Below are 21,350 nucleotides of genomic sequence, written 5' to 3' on the forward strand. Positions count from 1 at the left end.
GAAAATGAAGACGACCATCCCACATGAAGCCATTCTTTATTATGTGGAAGAAGTCCTTCACTACGCAACTATTAAACCAGATTTTAACAAAGAACTGGATCTTGGTGCAGGCCTAGGCTAAGAACACTTCTCCTTCTGCAACTTCCAAGGAAACGATGCATTTCTTTAAACTGTCTTTTCCCTTCAAGTTGAATAATTCCATTCCTGAGAGCAAAACACCCACCCTTCCCACTCCGCTGGGCCCCTGCAGTTGTTTATCAGCTGTCCACACCAAGTGTATCCCTGAACTCTTTGGTCTGCCCATCTCGGGCGCCGCTTACCCTGCTCCAGGTTCCGGGAAAACAGCTGTCCAAGCACTCGGCCATCCCACACTCCCCCGAGCCTACCTACGGGAGGTGGCTCTCTGAACGCGCCAAGCTTCCATTCCCCAGGACTGGGTATGAAGGACACTGCCCTTTCTGGTCATCTGTGGCTAACAATCCACTCCAAAACTCAGGGGCTTAAGGATCACAACAGGCATTCATTACTTCTCACGAGTCTGTGGACTGACCGGGGGCAGCCTGTGGTCTCTCCGGGGCTGGAACATCCAGGGCTTCACTCCACCGGTCTAGCATTTTGGTGGGGATGGCTAGAAAGCTGGAACTGCTGGGTGCCCAACTCGACTGCTTTGCATGGTAGCTGGATCCTAAAAGCACACATTCCCCAAAGACAGCGAGTGGAAGCTTCCAGTCCCGCAAAGGCTACGCATAGCACGAGCCCAGCCGCGCTGCCACCGCATCCACCCGGGAGGGGAAACACCCCCCCACGCCCCCCTTCGGGGAGGGGTGAAGCAGCCCCTGCCACCACACTGTCTTCCGTGTTCACTCTAAGAAGGGCATACGGACATGAATGCTCCCTGCGGTCTCAGGGCAGGACCTGTGCAATCCGCACGCGAGGTCACCCAGCCTACCATTTCTGGTCTGAAGGAAAGCACCTTGCAAACTGTCCAAGAGCTCACTGAACGAGCCACAAGTACGTCTGCTCAGCTCTTTACGGGTCACGAAGCCCCATCCGTTAACACCCGACTGTCGGCAGCATGGCTGTGTCCAGAAAAGGAACGGCAACCCAACAAAGACAGCTTAAACTTCTCTCCCCAGTGTTTCCAAAGTGAAGGTGGAGTCTAAAGACATGGGAAGAAATCTTTATGGCCGCACACATGTTCCTGACCCCACTGTCTTTGTGGTCTCTCAGTAGAGGCAAAATATATGGCGCAGGCTTTTGACAAGAAAACAAAAAAGTGGCTTCTGATCACATGTGCGAGGAACAATGGGAGGAAGTGACCCTCTGTAAATCTCAAAGGTGACATCAGACACCGGTTCTTCTTTCCTTCTAGAAATGTGAAGACTTTCTACTTTTCTGAATAGCTCCTTTATTTTCCCAGGCTCCAGAGTTTTTATCCACCAAGTGCCTCCGTGTCATTTACAATCAGACAAGAGGACAGAGTCTGTGACGTGAACGACCTAGAGCTCCAGACTGTTCCTTTGACTCATCATGGACCGCTATCTCCTTCCCCCATTGCACACTCTCGCAGCACTGTGATCCCTTCTGTTCCTCAGACACACCCAACTCTCTTCCCAAAGCAGGACCTCCGTGTGCTTGGTGCCTCCAAGCTCAAGAGGGGTTTGTCCTGAGCACCCTTCTTCAAGTAGGCCTCCGTATTATTTTTCTCTGTCTCAGCTTCCTGTTTACTTCCTTTGGCATCCTTAGGAAAATATGTAGTTATTTCACTTATTAGTATCTTTTTCCTATTCGTAATAACGACAATAGCTAGAACATAAGCCTCCTAGGAGCAGTGACCGCGTCTCTCGTACTCATTACTTGCATCTCTAGAACAGTACCTGGAATGTGAAAGGAATTCAGAAGGGCCACTTCTCCTGACTTCCAGTGTTTATAAAAGTAGCAATAGCAGACGAACCACAAAACCTCCCTGGACTTCAGTTTATTCTTTTTTGTTAAACGGGGGAGGCTGAATTAAAGAATATTAATTTTCTGCCAGTGTTACCACTGGCATTTCACAGCCCATTTCACAGCTATTACCTACGGACTCAGGTGGACTAATAAATTTTAGATTTAAATTTACTATTTAATCAGGAAAGAGTTAATAAACAGGCTTAATATCATAACATCTTAACCTAAGTCTGGACAGAAAAGCTATCTATAATCTTATAGGACACTTTAAGCATCTTAAAAGTATATAAGGAAGGTCCCAACAGAAGAAAAAAAAAACCATATGTAATGAAACCTTTGTATTTTTCATAAACTTGGAATTTATCTTCCACACCGAGGATGATGTCCAATCCTTAACAAACTGCAGTCCTATGTTTGAAGTTGTAATTTGCTGACAATCTCATTTCAAGCACATCCAAAATTAGCAACTAATTCTTTACACACACTTTATTAATAGACTGAAATTCAGATGAGAGTGGCACATTCAGTGTGAAGAGGGGAAGATGCACAAAAAAGATTAATTTTAATATAATTCTTAACAAGCAGTCCAAGATGACCTATCTGGGAAACTGCCGGGTGCCTACATTTTCATCTCACTCAAAAGCAAACTACACAATCAATAGGTACAATTATATGACTGTTGATGAGGTTATTGATCCCCTAATCACCTGCACATCTTGATTTATGATTTGTTTTTTTTTAAATTTATAGAGATCTAAAGGGTAACTTAAATGATGACAACTCTGTGTGGGTTTAGTGAAAATCAGAAAGAACTTTTTCGGAAAATACCTTTCCCAGGGGAAAGGTAGCCATTACCAAAAAGTGATCTTGGTTTGGCCTTTAAAAAAAAAAAAGAAGAGGAGAATAAACCACCAAAGCCTTTAAAGTCCTTTTAACTTAAGTCATGAAAATGAAAGTTGCTGACACCTGTTAATCTAATGAATCATAAACTCTTTTTTAAGAACGCTTTTTATTGATTTTTTTTTCATGGTTCTTATATTCAGCATAGTAGAAAATGTATTAACCCTAAAGGAGAAGGACAAAACCCAGATAGCCACTAAAAAACTAAGATAAACTAAAAATATGTTTGCCAATGTAAGTTCAGTTGATGGGCAGTGAACCTATCCAATCCCTAAAACACCTGTGAAGAATTTACATCTCCTTCAGAGGGAACAATAAAGACAGCTAAGATTTATTAAGTACTAATATGTGCCAGGAACTATGCTACACGACGGCACAGACTATCCCACTGAATGTTTAAACTGAAATCTTACAACAACCTGTCTGATTCCGGACGAGGTCCAAGAGGACAAAGAGTAACAGGCAAAAAGATGTGGGGGAGGAAGACAAAAGACAGATCACAGGCCCTCAATTCAAAAAGAATGACTCAAACCCCTACCCTCAGCCTATTTATTCTTACTTTATAAACAATCCTACCAGGCACACCCAAACACCTTCTCCGTCCTTAGCAGATGAGAGGCAGCCAATCAGAAGACGGAGGTGGGCTAGCCGCAGTGACAGGCCCAAGAAGGGGTAACAGATTAGCAAGGGAAATGAGAAATGAACAAAAATAGCAAGCTTGTCTCTCAGATCACAGGTGTCCTGAGAACTTTAATGACGAAGAAAAGTGGATTATATACCTTATCAGACCCTGATGGCATCATTAAAAAATATTTATTTACACAAAGAAGATGAGATTATATAATAACCTATGGCTCTGAGGGTAACAGTCAGTCCAAAAAAAAAAAAAAAAAAAGGTTTACTGTTCTATGTTCCAAGTGTTCTCCTTAAGAAGGCAAGAAGGCTTGAAAGAGAGCCCTAGAACAGGGTGACCGGTCTTTGGGCAGTTCATTTGCAAAAGACTCCCGATGGCCAAGATTCAGCTATAATTACTACTCTCTCGTGCTGGGGGAAGCAGGAAGAGCAGCGGTTTGGGCGTCAGGCCACCTGATACCCAAGCTCGGCTACCACCTTCCTGTGTGCTCTTGGACAAGACACCACACACTTCGCTGATTGTCAAATAAAGGTATAAAACTTCAAAAAAAAAAAAAAAAAAAAGACACTGGCCCACATGACCTTTACGGTCCTTTGCGTTTTTAATACTATAAAGGAGAGACTACCTATGACCCCTTCTCTGAAATTCATGAACACTGGACAACTGGTCAATGCTTTCAAGAAGGGGAGTTTGCAAATGGCACAAAGATGCACGCAGTTTGTATTTACTTTGGTTACCTGGAGAAAAGTGGTATGTGCAAGTAAGATGGAACAGGATAGACCGGTCTTGCCAGTCTCGAATTAGAATCCCACTTTCACTTATTTCTTGCAGTTGGAAATGGAGGAGAAAATTATCCCTTTCATTCCAAGCTATTTGGGGAGATAAGCTTTTTTCCGTATACATTGGCAAATATTCAGCTGGAACATTCTGTTGTTCTTAATGCACAGGTGGTACTATACAGTCTCATCTGAATGGAGACTTATTTTGTGTCCTGCTGATGGAGGCCCAGGTGAAGATAAATGCACTGGGTCAGCACTGACACCAAGGTTTATTAAGAAAACCAAGATTCAGGTTCTTCCTAGCATTAACCTCTTAAGACTAGTTGTTCTCACCCCTGACTGCACATCAGCATCACCGGGGTACAGTGGCCTTCCCAGCCCCCCCATACCTTCCCACATTAGTAAATCCACACATGGCCCCGGATCCTTTAACGAGCTGGATAATGAGAATCAGTGAAATTCTTTTTATCCCGTCTGCACCATCCTTGGCAGATTGTATTCCATTAAGGGTCAACCTATTAATAGGCAGAAATAGCCATAAATTAAAATAAGATTAAAAACCCGATGGCCGGGGCGCCTGGGTGGCTCAGTCGTTAAGCGTCTGCCTTCGGCTCAGGTCATGGTCCCAGGGTCCTGGGATCGAGCCCCGTGTCGGGCTCTCCGCTCAGCGGAAAGCCTGCTTCTCCCTCTCCCACTCCCCCTGCTTGTGTTCCCTCTCTCGCTGTCTCTCTCTCTGTCAAATAAATAAATAAAATCTTTAAAAATAAAAAAACGATGGCCAGTGGCTTGCACTAGGCATAAGGTCAGTAATTCTTTCTGCTGTACAGAACCATTTAAATACCATTCTGAACGCTGGGTGGGCCACGAAAAAGAGGCATTCAACAGGCTTGGAAATACTTGCATGAACCCAAAAGGATTTTCTGAGATGCAGAAAGCAATGCCCTCCCTTATAGATAAATATGGTTTAATTCCACTCCTGTCCCCAGCACGACCTGCCTCCCACTTCCTCCCTACTTCGCCTTCCCTTCTTCCCCCTCCTTCAGGCAAATCTTCCTGCATCTGTTTTGCTTGGCAACACACACCAGCATTCCAACAGATGCCACCTGGCCACTGAGAGCCTATTGCGACATACTAGGCCAAACAAGAAACCTGCTCAAAAGGAAAAGCAATCTGCAGTGAGGTTTCTGGGAGCAAAGATCACTGGAATCACAGGGCTCCACTCGGTAAGGGAGGTGGCCTGGAACCCCTTCGTGCCCTACACCCTGCCCATGACCCTTTCATGGCCGTGAGATGGCGAGAATGTCCCCAGGAGTGTTCTCACTAATGGAACTTCCTGCTCTCTGAAGACTCCATCGGCCCCCTCCAAACCCAGAGCCTCCACCCTGGCCTCATTTGGTCAGTTCAGAGCAAGGAGGATAGACTGGCTGTAGCTACGGAGCTTCAGGACAAAGCATGACGCCTGGTATTTCCCTTTGTCTCAACCCACGTTACACGGGAAATTCTCAGGAGCTGAGACCAACGAGCATTTCATTCCTTAACAGCAACTTGAAAGTTCTCTCCCCATCTCAGATCATCTCCATGAACTGAGATCGTGTGGGTCTGTTTCAAGTCCTCAGCCCATCAGGGAAACACACGATGAACCAGAGGACGTTAACAAGGGACTTCAGAAATGGGAAGACGGATGTAAAAACCCCTGCTCCCGGACAACACTTTGGAAGGGGCTGCCTCTCTCTGGGGGTGAGCCTTGCGGGATAAATGAGCTATTTTAAAAGCCGTGGATCTGCCTTGTAGCCCACACATTATTCATCAATGGACAAGAAGCCTTATAATAAATGCAATCTGCAAATCAGAAGCAGACTCCCTGGTGCAAAACTGCAAAAATAAATCCGCCCACATCCTGGCATGACAGAGGCAGCAGAAAGCATCTTGAAATAACACTCACTTAAGAAGAATAAAAGCTTCCCGTTTTCTCGGCACTGCACCATGAAAATGACAGTCTAGGTATGAAGGTTTGACAGTCTAAGTACGAAGGTTAGACTAACTCCTGAGAAAACTGATGACTGCCCCCAGTACCTGGAAGAACAAATACACAGAACAGGGACAACAGCAGAGGCCGGAGCCCGGGCCCCGCCACCTCCAAGGCGACAGGCAACACGGCAATGGCCTCGCCTCTCGGGACAGGAGCCCGGGTGGTCTGTGAAGATAAAAATGGGGTCACATCACTCCACTGCTTCAACCCCTCCTTGTGGCTTTCCATCCTCGTGGCCCCACAGTGGCCGTCCACAATCGGTGCAAAATGTGAAGACAGAGCTTGCACACCCACCTTCCCTGCTCTTCTCCATGGCACCGATCCTCATTTAGTATCTGTACTTTTTCCTTCTTTTGCTCAGCTCTCCCCAATCCTATCAGCTGCTCGAGGGCGAAGAGCTTTTGGTTTTGTTCACTGCTGTATACCTAGAACTTCGAATAGTGTCTGGCATGCACCACCTACCCAATGAATTCACTGCATAGACATTTATCGTCTCATCTACTAGTAACCTCACAAATGATTTTCATCAGTCTCCAGGCAGCCCGACTGGGCAGTGCCACCCATCTGTTCTAATAGAAAAAAAAAAAAAAGTTTCACCTAAGAGGAATAGGGAGGCTTAGAAAAGAATAAATAAATATTATGATTCCATGAGTCAGAAACACACAACCACCTCCTTCACCCCAACATCAGTTCTAAACAAAGGCACTGAAATGGAGATCATCAACATCTAGAACCCTGCAGATTTTCTCTGCTCTATTACCAGGATACAGACACTAAGGGCAGAACTGCATTTACTTCATTGCCTGGGCCCTTCAAGTTAGGGCTGTTCTTTAATGTAAAGGTCATACCAATTGGGGGAATGGGTGTGTCAATAGATTTTTCTATCATCTGCTTGAAAGAAACCACAGAAAACCTTTCCCCAAAAATTCCTAATTAGTACTTGATTAAAAAGAGAGAGAAAGAGAGAAATAGAGACAGACACAGAGAGAGAAGATCCTGAACATTTTTTCCTTCTGGATTAAAGCATGAATCCAATAACTTTGATCTCCAAGATGAATGTTTTTGCTTCCTTCCAGATCCCTTTTCACAAGCTATCCTGTCCATCAATCACATCCACCTTTGGCTCCAGAAGAGTCACAAAATGGCCTTTTCAGGATTTCTGCTGTGTCATGGTCCCCGGATCAATATACATATTCAATCCATGCACATGGCCCCTTTCCAGGTTTCCCCAGATGAGGCCAACACTGTGGTTGTCGCCTAATTTTTCTCAGTGCTCCTGTGTTAAGTCAGTAGCTGAGAGGGGTAAAAGGATAAAGGAAATGGGCCACCCTCATGTGACCCCCATCACGGTCTTTGATTTGTGTGATTCCCCTGTCTCATCAAAAGGATCAGCTCTCTGGGGACAGAGAGAGTTCCTATATCCCCCAAACTCTAGGCATCCTCCACAAGTTTAAAAGGTGTGCAAAGTAAAGCATCTCTCTGCCGAGACACAGTACACAGCCCTTGTCCAACCGAGTACAAGGCTCAGGTCCCTGGGAAGTGTCTCTGATTCTGACGGACTCCGGCATTATAAGGCAACAGGTCTTCACTTGAAGTGCAATGGGATTTTAGGCTCCTTGATTTTCAAACATGAAATATAGACCACTTTCTCTGTCAATGGCCAACAAAGCTCCAAGTGGCAATCTAAGCTTGGGGTAGAATCCAACTAGAATTGGACCATTTTAGAGTGCTTAATTATGTTAACTTCAAGAAGCCTATTCTCGTGACATTAACTTCCACGAGCAAAAAATAATGACATACACAACTCAATTTAGCTATTTCCTATATGTATTGGCTGAAAAGAAAATAAGAAAATTTCAAATTCTAAAATTCTGGTGACAAATTCAAAAAATTTTAAATTTTAAAAATTCTAAAATTCTGGTGACAAGGAGGGATTAAAGGGGCCTTCGTTTACTGAAAGGTCTGATGGCTGAGACCTGAATATAAATGCACAATCACCAAATTATTTTCACAGTAGCCAGTAATCTTAAAAGCCCTTTTCATCCATCTGCTCTTTGTAAAGGGTACAGGAAAGCAAACTACTTAAAAAGCAGAAAATAGAAACATCTCTTTATAAAGGCTTCCATTTAGGTTCATAACTTCCTCTGGATTGACTCCAACATTTCAACACACAAGAATTTCAGTACCTATAACTTGCTTTATCATTTTTAAATGCTTAAATGCACGACAGTCACTCTAAAGTCACATGCACGAACACTACCACCAGCAATTTGAATGTACTATTTGCAAACACAAAGTCTCCCAAAATTTTACATAGTATGCTCACCATTTTTGTAATGTGAAAGGTACAAAGTGATGCAATTTGGGAGGATTGGCTTTTAGGTCTTTATTGTTCATCTCTCCTTGTGATACACCTGCACATTCCTACTTCCCAGGGCAGAGGTGGGAGAATCAGGAGATTGGGGAACCTCCATATTTTTCTGGTATTTACTAGAACTTTCACAACACAGACATTAGCAAAAATTATGTAAGCAGGATCACAGACACTGAGAAGATATACTGTGAGAGAAGGTTGTATTAAACGCTAAGAAAAACATCTGTTGTTTTCCAGAGTTAATATTTCTCATAGTTCAGAAATTTAATACTTTTATATAGATGAGTCTGTCCATTTTTTCTTGGTGATTCCCCTTTCTGCTTCCAAGGTTAGGAGTGATCCTTCACAGCTCTGTTTTGTTTTGTTTAAAGATTTATTCATGGGGTGCCTGGGTTGCTCAGTTGGTTAAGCATCTGCCTTCAGCTCAGGTCATGATCCCAGGGGTCCTGGGACTTAGTCCCACATTGGGCTCCCTGCTCAGCAGGGACCCAGCTTCTCCCTCTCCCTCTGTCCCTTCCCCCGCTCATTCTCTCTCTCAAATAAACACAATCTTAAAAAAATAAAATAAAAAAAAGATTCATTCATTCATTTATTTGAGAGAGAGAGTGTGGGGGGAGAGAGAATCTCAAGTGGAATCCCCACTGAATGCAGAGCCCAACTTGGGGCTCCAGCTCATGACCCTGAGATCACAACCTAAGTTGAAATCAAGAGTTGGATGCTTGACTGACTGAGCCGCCCAGGCACCCTGTGATTTTTTTTTTTTTAACTGCTTCTTATTCTATGGTGTGGAACATTTTATACAAAATTATTTAAATCTAGATTTAGATGAATCTTGAGGTTATTTTAGTTCTTGGTTTAAGTTTTAGATCCAATCAATATTACTAATTTTATTTAATGACTGTATCCACCTATAAGTGAATATGGTTAATTTGAATAGTGGAAATGGGATTTGTTTTGTTAAATCAAAATGTATACAATATTTAAGTGTATGTACTTTACATAATTAACAGTTCCCATATCATAACGTAGAATGGCGACTAGCATTTTCTTAAGTTAAAATGTCATTCTGAAAAGAAAGAAAGGCACAATAAGGCTGAGAATATTCATTCCTTTAGCCCTTCAGGATAAATTCTCCAGCACATATATAAACAATTAACAGAGATAAGCCTTATAAATCAAGCTTACTCATTTCTTTTTGGGTTATGGCCCTACAATAGATTACATTAAAGGTTACAGGCACCAGTTTAATTCCTGTTATCACTATTCAATGGCAGGAACTGTCCTGGTATCTCTTTGTCCTTGGCCTGGGCCAGGCAGGTGCTTATGGAAGGGCTCTGTGGAAGGCAGACAGACTGACCAGGAAGGAGTTCATTCAACTCAACGTTTGATGGGAAAGAGAAGAATTATTCATTCTGATAACTACACCACCACGAAATTCTTCAACAATGTTTCACATCAAGAAACAATCTGTTGAAACTTGCTGATCATGATCAAGGAAATTCCTAGGCAAACCCAGCAAGCACATCACTGATGGTCACTTCTCCCTTCCGTCTTCCGAACAAACCCCTTCCGCTGATCCACTGAGACCAATCCTGGTCATCTTTCTAGATCTGGTTCTGATCTTCCTCTCCGTGACATCGCCCTTGTGCACCATGACCCACAGCGTCCCACCCCGTGAGTAAGCAGCCTGTCACCCACCTGCACAAGGCTTCTGCCGGTGTGCCTCACCTCCACGGTCCTGTCACCTGGAAAGCTTCTACGACAACAGGCTTCCCAACCTTCCGCGTTTCTAACATCAAGAAGTACACAGGTGGTATCAAGAAACAATAATCATTTCACACCTGTGAGATAAAAAGTATGTTCTCTGTAACTGCAAAAATAATGCTCAGTTTCCTCATTTTAAAATGAAAGGAACTGGCTGAAAGGATTCCTCAGAGAACTCACAGCTCTGTAAGTTTATGCATATAGAATTAAAAAGGACTCCTGTGGGGTGCCTGGGTGGCTCAGTCATTAAGCGTCTGCCTTTGGCTTAGGTCATGATCCTGTGGTTCTGGGATTTCTGGGATGGAGCCCCACACGGGGCTCCCTACTCAGCTGGGAGCCTGCTTCTCTCCCCGCCCCACCCCCCGCCGCCACTCCCCCTGCCTGTGATCTCTAATAAATAAATAAAATCTTTAAAAAAATAAAATATAAATAAGAAGGACTCCTGCATACATTAGCTAGAGAACAATGCCATATTACAAAATTCAGGAACATCTCTTGCTAATATAATTTCAACTGAGGATGCAGGCAGGCCCTCAGGTACACTGTGTTTATCTAAAACTATTTTTACTGCTTTGTCCTTTAGTATAGTAACTGGGCACCCTAATAATACACACTAATTAGAATAAGCACAAGGTAGAATAATGTACCAGGATTTTTTTTTTTTAAACATGGTTTCTATTACGGTAAGATCAACATTGTATCCAAAGTTTAGAGTTTTATTATAATTTAGTATCTTTTTCAACTGGAAAACACAAATCAGTACATACATACTGAACTGATCCTAAAATGGAGGCATTATATTCATGAGCAGAATACAGAAGAGCCGCAGAGTTATGCTGTTAGTGTGCAGTGGTTAACTGGGCCGAACTCCTCAGGAAAGTTAGAGAGAGCTGTTGGTCACGCAATAAACTTCTAGCCGGAAGCTCTCGGCTTTGAAGAAGTGCTAGGCTTCTTGGCTGGAGCTTAATATACGCATTTCAGTATTTCTGCTCCAACTCAACTTTTCTATTCAACTCAAAAAATCTGGACCAAAGCAACTCTTTCTCCCTCAAGAGTCAAATATCTAATTGTGTATTTTAAAAGAATATGAAAAAGAAATGGTCAAGAAGTACAATAGACTGTGAAGCTTTAAGAAGTCAAGGAAATAGATGAGTTATGATGTGTGGGTCATTAAATATATTTTAAAGGTCTATCAGTTCTGGACTGACCTAGAGAAAGAAAGAGAAACTGTGAATCTATCAAACTATCTGGATCACCAAATACTTAATATGCCTCATACCATCCCTACCCTGTCCTAGCTTCCCCCCTCCCCTGCAAGAGGTAAGCAACTTGAGGCAACACCACAGGTCAAAAGCAGACTCCTCAGAGTTATTACATGAGGCACGTAAAAGACCCTTGACTCACTCCCATCTATAAAAATTAAGTCACAAGAGAAGTCTGTGTAAATTCCAGGGGCTCTGAAAGGCAGATCTGCTAGGGGAAATGCCCGTCTCTTCTCACTGGGGTCATTCCCTCTCTTTCTGCTTACCCAGTTAAGCAAAATATAGCACAATACTTAACACTAAAATAAACACAGAATGGTTTCAAAGAAGGCAGGCACTTAAAGGAACAGATACAAAGTATCTGAACACTAGGCTAGGGACCACAGCCAATCTGAAGAAAAGAGGGCCCCTTCCAACTCAATTTCTGATACTGTCATTTCATTTCAGGACCTCTCCCCTCACATTAAGTACTTTGTTCCAACGTGTCAGAATGGCCCATGGTTCTAAAATGATCAGGGTATAAAAAGCAGGCTGCTTGAAATTCAATCTCTTCCATCCTCCATACTGAAAGCTCAACTTCCTGTTACAATGTGGTGGTGCCTAGAGACCACCAAAGTGTCAACTCAGGACAGCATAAAACTGGCCAGGACATCAACCATTTCCTTCCAGGCCACCTGTTTCACTTGTTCTTTTATAGTCCTCTGTATTCCAGTTCGCCCAAATAAGCTGTGAGCAGAATAAACAAGGTTCAAAAAAGGAACATCCATTGAGAACATTATTCACCCATAATGCCTAAGAAGTCAAGCTAAAAATCTTTCGATAACCTCCATTTGCCCAGAAAAAACACAGACTTCCTGAAATACCTATTATAACTAATATTTTCAATACGCTATCCCTTTAGGCCCTTTTAACCTTTAAACTGGAGCTGGGTGTATATAGCAGGTAGATGGTCTTAGTGTTCTCTCTTTTGCAGGACATGGAATTATATTGTGCTGCCTGGTATGAATCAAGGGAAGTGGACGACCGAAGACAGGATACTAAACTTCTCATAATCACTAGACTGCACTAGGCTTCCCAAGCTTCTTTTGGCAAGTATAGTGGAAACTTAAGATAGTCTGGTATTCGTGCATTTAATCAATAGTTTCGACACTGTGAATTTCCTGCTTTTTCCTCATTACTGCAAATGTCCCGGTAGTATCATTAAGAGCTGGGGGGAAAAAAAGTCAAAATATTTAAGGGCAGTAATCTAGCTCAGCAATAATATGAGCTTATTTTTATTAAAAATATGCCTCATTATCTCCAGTTATACAAATACATTAACATTCAGATTAGCCTCAATTAGTTTTAAACCATCAACTATACAGACACCCAACATTTATTAAATTTTAAGAGAATTCTTACATGGAGTCAATTTCCTCTGGTATTGTGAACTTTTATGTAGCAATAACAACTTTCTTATTAACATGTGTTACAAAATTATAGATTAATTTCAATGCCTAGGAACTCTGGCTCCAGGCTTGGCCAAGAGCAGCAGTTGCGGCATTTATGAAAACCCTCCAAAAGGCAGTATCTGATAAGGCACAAATACTACCCTCATTTGCCAATCACACAATGTGGAGATCTTGTACAGATAACATGAGATTGCTGCTCAAAAGCCTCAACCTGTAAGAGGGAAACGTAAACGTAACCAATGGAAATGTTACAGCAAAATGATTTGGTAAAAATATAAGTTTCAAAGTTTCAAAATTCAATACAGCAAATACAATTAAAGATCCTTTTCTACAATCCATAGCTCACCAATGAATTTGAGTCTTTTTAAGGACCGATCATCACAGGTGGTGTTTGGGATCTGTGATGCTGATTATCCAACAGCCAGACTTAGGACAGATGAGATATCAAAGCTAGTTATTAAATACTTCCAGGTATGCCTTAAATCCATGCTATGCCTGATGCTGATCCAAAACTGATGTTCAGAGTTAACTTGATTACCTTCCTCAAAGAAAGATTTGTATATTACAACTATTCGGTTAAGAAGGAAAAAACCCCAACACCAACACTAATCAGGTACTTCCACATATGTTCCCTCATTTAAACCTCACCAGAAACCTGGGAGAGCTGGAGATTTTTATCCTCATTTTTCACTTAAGAATAAGCTCAGAGAAGGCTTCTAACTCCCCTGAGACATGTCAGTAAATTGCCCAGCTGCCTCTGCGGGTCTCCAAAACTGCCCCCCCCCCCCAGCCCCCGGCCCTGTTAAGCTGCAAAGCACCAACTGGAGGTACCATCTTCAAAAATTTCAGCAAAAATGTCACATCACTGGAAGCATTTAACTGCTTTTTGGCTACACAGACTTTTAAAGATATTTTTAAAATTCCCATTAGGCACACACAAAGTGATAGAATATGCTAGTTCCCACATCTAATGAAGCTACCATGTACCTTCATTGGAAATAGAAAAATAGCACTATTTTGCAGGATAGCAAGCAAGGCTGAGTGAGGCAATGCCTTCGCAATGGGATGTTAGTTACAGGGACCAAGTGAAATAAATGAAGGCATCCTTCAAATGGTGAAGTACTAGAGAGAGACTTTGTAAAAAAAACAACTCCTATCCGTGTCAACCCTGAGCAATGCCGAATCAAAGCATCCATGGAAATAGCTGAAATTTTGTTACATAGTATTGGAATATTCTCACACGATCGCATTAAGAGGTTGTTACTATATTCAAGGGAAAATAAAGTTTAGAGAATCCAATCAGAAACCCAGTGAATGAAAGAAATACTTTTCTTATTCATCACACGGCTGTTGGTGTGTTTTTTAAACAAAGGGGTGGTTTATACATATATTCAGAGAATTATTTTTTTAGGGTAAAAAAGCGACACCAGTTAGTACTCGTGTCAAGGTTTTTCTGTACAGTAAAATCATCGTCTCTAAAAGAGATTCAAATTAAAATCCCCTCCAAATAAAAAGAGTTTGGGTATTCTTTTGTTTAGTAAAATAAATTTTTAATCCCAAGAGATGAGTATACTACTTCGGCAAAGTGGATGTCCACTGAGAGGACACAGGGAAAATGCAGAGAACCTAGGGTAACAGTAAAGGAGAAACACTCCCTTCCCTATTGGTATATGTAGTGGGTGGGAGACTACCTGTTTTTGCCCCCACGGGCCCTCCTCCCCCTCTGTTTACATTACAAACTTTGTCAGCAAGCAACTGAAGACAGCCCCAGAAACCTTCCAAGTATCCAGTGTAATGTTATATACACAGTGGACCTGAAACACCTCATGACATTAATGGGATCCGAAAACTCAGCTTGTAAAATGCAGAACCTAGCAGTGATTATCCCTGAGACTGTTTGGAAAGGGGGCACCGATGCTGGGAAATGGTGATCTAACTTCCTCAGAAAAACTCAAATACAGTGAAGCAGTCCATAACCAAACCAAATACCTCAAAAACTAAGAAAATAAGTCATTCACGAAATGACTGTTAATAACGCCACAAATGGAATTGCTCAGTCCTAAAGCCCTTTCTGAAATATCCTAACGGATGACAAGAACCAATTCTGCTTTCCTGAATGGGTGGCCAGACCAGATGGAAAACCATCACCAAAGGGGGTTAACGCGTGGAAACGTATTTTTTCCCCCCAGGAATCTAGCTGGTTGACATTTTTTGAAGTCATGTTGCATTTGAGATTTATTCACAGCAGGATGTTTGGGAGGCAGCCTGAGATACAGAAAAATACTCAACAGGGTAACCTTGTAATAAGGTCTGAGGCAGAGAAGAGACTGTGCAATAGAAAAGCCCATGTGTAAAAGGAAGCCTGAGTGGTTTGCCCAATCGAGAAACATTTCTGATGTCATTTAAAAGCCAGGCTGCAACAAATTTTCATTAATTTTTCACATGAACGAATAATGAAGTACCCTTCTGACTGAAGCAGCAGATATGTGAACCATCAAAAAAGCCTGGTGGCAGCCAGACTGTAGACGCCCCAGTGAATGTTTTCCCTCAAGATAAATAAGGCCAGGGCAGCTGCCGCCTAGACTTAACACCCCTGCCCATATGAAACACGTACAAAGTGTTGAATGGAGCAGACGGTTCTGTGATGTGACGAGTTTTGTTTTTGCCTCTTAAAGAAAAAAATTTTTTGCTTTAAAAAAACCCCAGCTGTAGGGCGCCTGGGTGGCTCAGTTGGTTAAGCGACTGCCTTCGGCTCAGGTCATGATCCCAGGGTCCTGGGATCGAGTCCCACATCGGGCTCCCTGCTCGGCGGGAAGCCTGCTTCTCCCTTTCCCACTCCCCCTGCTTGTGTTCCCTCTCTCGCTGTGTCTCTCTCTGTCAAATAAATAAATAAAATCTTAAAAAAAAAAAAAAAAACCCAGCTGATTACCAACCATTTATGAATTTATGTCCATGAACAAAAATATCACAGGTGTATCAAAATTCACATAGGAGAACTACACCTATGAAATTCGCACCAGAGAACTTATTCTCAAGAAAGGCTCTTTATTCTAGACCTTAAATTTCCAAATTGGAAGATACTTGTTTCCTGCTCTCACAGTCCTTTCAATTGAGAATAGCCCTTGTATCTAAGTACGTACCAGTTTTAGTATATCCTGTTTGTTTCCTAATTACATTAGAAATTTCAAGCCAAATGAGACGTTAGTTATATAAACACATCTGTCTTCAACATCTAACTGCAAAATGACAAGTTTTTGGTAATAGCATTGAGTAGTTACCAAAACTTTAGGAACGCATTTTGTTTATGAAACCTCAGCTGGTAGGCGGTCCAAGTTCAGCAAGAAATTGTCTTACCCAATGAAGCCTGTAACTGTTGTGATGTACTTTCTTGGGGGCGAAGGTTAGAACTAATATAATATCAAAATTCTACTGAAATTTGTACTATTATATAAAAATGATATACCGGTTCAGATCAAGACAAAGCACTCAGACATTTCCTAAAAAAAAAGGTTAGTGATAATAAAAGGATGCATGGAAAAGAAAGAAGAAGAAACATTTATAGAACACCAAGAAAGATACAATACTTTCATTGAGCATCGGATTACACCTTCAAAATGGTGCAAACCAATGATGGAGCAGTGTGATAAAGTTCACTTGAACAGCCAAAAACCTTTCTCAACACACGGCAATAAAAGATGATACAATTCCACACTAATACTCAGTCATCCACTTTGAAAAGTCTCAAGGCACAACCAAAACCCAAACAAAAAGTTCCCTTAATGTTTCACGATCTATCCTCAAACCGGTCTTCAAATAAATCCAGGGGGAAAAAACCCATTTCAAAATGTAAGGCGCTCGGTGTTTAGATAGAGCCCTCAGTGGCTGGTAATTACTAGGTAAAAGAAAGTTAACAGATAAAACTTTTCATCCCACTATGAGGCATGAAAGATGCAGACTCATCATTTGCTTGGTGAAATTAGCAGCTGTCTTTCTGTACTCCATTTCACCAAGAGGGAGAGAGCAAGAACACAGGAGAAATAAAAGCCAAAATCTGTCCTAGGGTGCCTGTTTCCACAGCTGGAGACAGGGCACTTACTCGTCTATATACAGCCTCCCAGTTAGATGTTCAAGTGGCCAGTGTTAAGTTGCATGACCTCCGCAATCTGACCATTAACAAGCAGTTTTGCCTAGCCCTGGTCCATAAGCCAATCTGCTTCAAAAATACATTTCTTACTGCCCCACAAGGGTGACCACTCTTGTTCAGTATTACTTAATGGACAAAAACCCAAAGACAATAAATTATATAACAAGGGTCAATCCTCCACAGCAAAAGGGCCATTAGGAAGAACTGATCAAACTTGCCATGCACTTAATTGTTAAGAGACGAGACTCAAGTTTTGTGACATTCTCTCACCTTTATGAGAATTGGTTATTTTTAAATGAAACATCATCAAAGCAAGCAGCTCTTAAATGCATTTCTGAGATCAACATGTTGGGGCACCGGCAGATTAAGTCAAAGTAATGAATTTTTAAAAATTCTTTTATTCAGAAGGGGACAAGGAGGGAGCAGGGATCATCTGATCTTCAAAACAGTTATTTGACTTTTAGGGTCTAAACACACAGTGTCTTCTTAAACACTAGTTTTATGGGACTCTACCAAATACTGGGCTACAAATCACGGTCCCAGAACTCAGCCAGACATTGTTACAATGGCCTGAAGCAGGGAAACTCCGAGAAAGGAGGAGGATGAAGTTTGTTTTAATTAGCCTGCAGAAGCAGCTTTCTGGGCTTGGCTCAGTCCCTTCAGACCCGGCGGTCACACGCAAACCGCACGCCAACTTACCGGGGCGCCAGCTACCCTAGTGGTACCAGGGCTGCTGGCGTTATTCTCCTCGGGATTCTGGGGGGCTTCTTCCGGCCCCCGAGTCACGAGAATTCTGAAGTGCTGCTGCCCCGCATTCTGATCTTGCCTGATCTTAAACGTGCAGCCCTGCCCCTGTGGCGTCCTTTCCACCGAGTTGGTCCTGTGGATTTCGGGAGCCCCCCTGCGGCCCCGAGGCGGCGTCTCCGGGTGGCCCCGCTCTTCCGTGGGGCTCCCGCGCTCTGCGCGGGGCTGCGTGGGGTACGAGGTGCTCCTCTCCAGCCGGATGCGGGGGTACCTCACCAGCCTGTCCCCCTTCGTGCCGGTGAAACCGAAGTTGAAGTCACCGCCTGGCCCCGGAGCGCCCGGTTGCGGCTGTTGCAACTGGAAGACGAAGCAGCGCTTCCCGGAGCTTCCAGAAGCATCCGGAACGTGCTGCAGGGACCAGCGCCTGGGCTCCGGCGCCGAAGGGCTGCTCTGGCCTTCGGCCCCGAAGGGCGTCAGCCTCACCTGGCGCACGTCGGCGCTGGAGGCGCGGTGCTGGATCCGCAGCGCCCCGCCACCCTCGGGGCCCCAGGCGGCCCTCGGCTCGGCCTCCTCGCGGCCGTCGCAGGCGGCAAGGCCGGGCGCTCGGCGGCCGCACGTGCCGTTGAGCTGCGGGCCCGGAGCCCGGGCCGCCCTCGGGGGCGAGCTCCCGGGGGGCTCGGGTTCCGGGGGCTCCGGGCCACCGGCCCGGGATGCCGAGCCCGCGTCGCCGTCCGGGCCCTTGGGCGGCGCACCCGCGTCGGGGGCCCCGTCGGCCGCCTTGCGCTGCAGGGAGATCTGCACAGATGAGCTGCGGGTGGGCCGCGCGTCGAGCGGGCCCAGGAGCTGCGGGATGAACATGGACGTGCTGCGCTTGAGCGCGCCCACGGCCTCCTGCAGGCCACCGCGGTCCTCCGCGCCCTGCGGGGCGAAGGGGTGCGGGCCACTCCTCCGCGGCAGCGTGTGGAATGCCATGAAAAAGTCCTCTTCCCTCTCCTGGTCTAGGATCTCGGACTCAGGGGCTGTGTTGCTGCGCCCAGAGCCAAAATGAAACCGAAGCCGATGGGCCATGGTGCCCAGGGGGGCAGGGAGGGAGAGGGTGAGCGGCGACAACGAGCCCGGCACTGCCAGCAGTCAAAAACCGAAGACACAAACTCCAAGAAAAAGTGTCCCATCTGCCAAAGCGTTAGCACTGCGGCACCAGGAGCGACAGATAGCAGAAATAACCCAAGTGGCAAGCGGCATTCCAGGCATGATTGGGTAAGAGCAAAAAGCTCTCATCCGCACTGTGACAGAGGGTAGGATGGCCAGAACCACATGACCGCCGTCTCCCCCTCCAAGGCCAGCTTGTGCACTTACTGGAGTTTTCCCCCCTCTCGCGCTCTCAGTTTTTTTTTTTTTTTTTTTTTACACAGCAAGAGCCTGAAACAGCACCTTCCCAGCTGCTGCTTTTCCATCAGACAGGAGTGGCCCCAGCAGGGAGCTCTCACAGCTGACTAAGGCAGCAAACACAGTCCAAGCCATGCTGCTATAAATCTAGCCCGCATCAAATTCACGGGACAGTTCTTTCCGAACGAGGCAGGGCCCTTGGACTCTCTAACCAATGCCGGAGAGCAGGCATTGAACACATGCGCACACACCGTATTTCCCCCGCCTCCCCTAGCAAACCAAAGAACGACAAGGAAAAATGCTCTGGCTGCAAGAAAACCCTTTCACAAGCATCCGATATTATGTTTCTGTTATTTATGATATCACCACACTACCACGACGGAATGCAAACTAATAAAAGGTACTATAAATATGATTCCACACCCCACAGAATGAGTGTCCCTTTAATGCTAAATAATTAGACCATGATCTACAAGTAACAAAATAGCTAAGGGCAGGGAGTTACAACTTACAACAGGGTCAGTGAGCTGTCTGCCTCCTACTACTATATTTTTTCATTTAATGGGGTGTGTGTGTGTGTCGCGATCTCACTCATAATACGACTATCAGACATGGAAGTCCCAGAGAAAAGGAGCCCAGCTGGAGAAAACATTCTGTCCTATATGCCAGACAGGAGAAAAACCCATCACCACACCCACCCCCCAATCCCGACCAGAAAAGGAAGGAAAATTGAGGAAGGGTGTGAATGTGGTTTTCGTAGTGAGTTAACTTAAATACCATACAGAAAGAAGGCTGCCCAGAGCTGTTTTCCAGGGAGAAGTCAGCAATATTATCACAAGCACGGAATCTCACCATTTTTGTGAAGGGCCAAAAAGGACCCGAGTAATAAAGGTCCATGTTCAAAAAACTGTCATCAGATTTGTAGTCAACTTGGATATAGTCTCTGTGTTTCAAGCTTACGGTTTTCCATGATCCAGAAACATCAGTGATTTAACACAGAAGCTTATTTAGGAGGGAGTAAAAAATGGGAGGGGAAAATACCAAAAGCTGCAGAGAGTGACAAAAAGTTTATTTTAAAATCCACAAAGGATGACTTTGTCAACAGCTCTAGAATTGAGGGTGTGGAGGATTAACCCCGTGTTTACATACGTGCAAACCGGTTTTCCAAAGGCATGTGTTTTAAATGCCAAAACTGATCTCCATGAGAGAAATGGAAGCTAGTTCGTTGAGATGCTCAAACCGCCAAGTACCACTGTAGTCATGTATGGTCTTAGCTGGAGGAAGAGCCAACAAAGCAACAAACACCACCACCAGTTTTCAGTGACTGGTTAAACAACAACAACAAAAGTCCGCAAACAGCCTGGGGCAAAGCTAGGTATTAGTATCATAAAACACAATGTTTCAGATAAAGTGTGTATTCACACGTGATTTCTTAGAGCTCTGCATTCAAAGCCCTTTTGGGTTTGGAAGACTAGTTTGGGATCCATGGAGAGGTCATCTCAACAGCAGTCATATTTTAGTAATAGAAATGGAAACAAAAATTTTTTTTACAGCAAATTTCTCTTAGTAAAAAGAAAATAATGAATTATAACACATCTGACAAGAGGCATTTTTCCCTTCAATCTGACCCTCTCCACCTTGGAAACGTGTTGTTATACTCAATAAATGAGAGAATAAGGATTAGTTTGTATATGTATGTATATGTAGTCTGTATATGTATATGAGTCTTCAGGGACTGACTTGTACTCTACTCAACACTGCCTGATTCAGTATTTGCTGGATAGGAGATGGAGTGCTAAGAACTGCACCATCATCAGAATCTCTCATTCAATTTAACAAGAAAATAACTTCATACACACAGAAGTGATTTAGTTATTTGGTACTACTCATTATCACCCAAGGTATAAAACATTGAGTTCAACGTGAAGCCACCAAG

General features: G+C 43.8%; 1 protein-coding gene across 10 annotated transcripts in view; it reads right to left on the reverse strand.

The window, feature by feature from the left end:
* NEDD4L (NEDD4 like E3 ubiquitin protein ligase) overlaps window positions 1-21,350 on the reverse strand; it is a 335,626-nt gene that overhangs the window by 118,638 nt on the left and 195,638 nt on the right. Inside the window, exon 1 of one of the 10 annotated variants that reach the window (XM_064578833.1) lies at window positions 17,984-19,429. The exons of 5 other annotated variants lie outside the window; for them this stretch is intronic. In XM_064578833.1, the coding sequence (XP_064434903.1) occupies window positions 17,984-19,096 (1,113 nt within the window). In that variant the 5' untranslated portion in view covers window positions 19,097-19,429. Of the gene's footprint in view, window positions 1-10,361; window positions 10,427-17,983; window positions 19,430-21,350 lie in introns of those variants that run through there. 4 more of the 10 variants (XM_064578834.1, XM_045886630.3, XM_045886631.3 and 1 more) reach the window with 4 other exon arrangements.

This window comes from Mirounga angustirostris, unplaced genomic scaffold (assembly GCF_029215605.1).
Source record: "Mirounga angustirostris isolate CCGP_5_RB_7025 unplaced genomic scaffold, mMirAng1.0.hap1 SCAF_14, whole genome shotgun sequence".
Lineage (NCBI taxonomy): Eukaryota > Metazoa > Chordata > Mammalia > Carnivora > Phocidae > Mirounga > Mirounga angustirostris.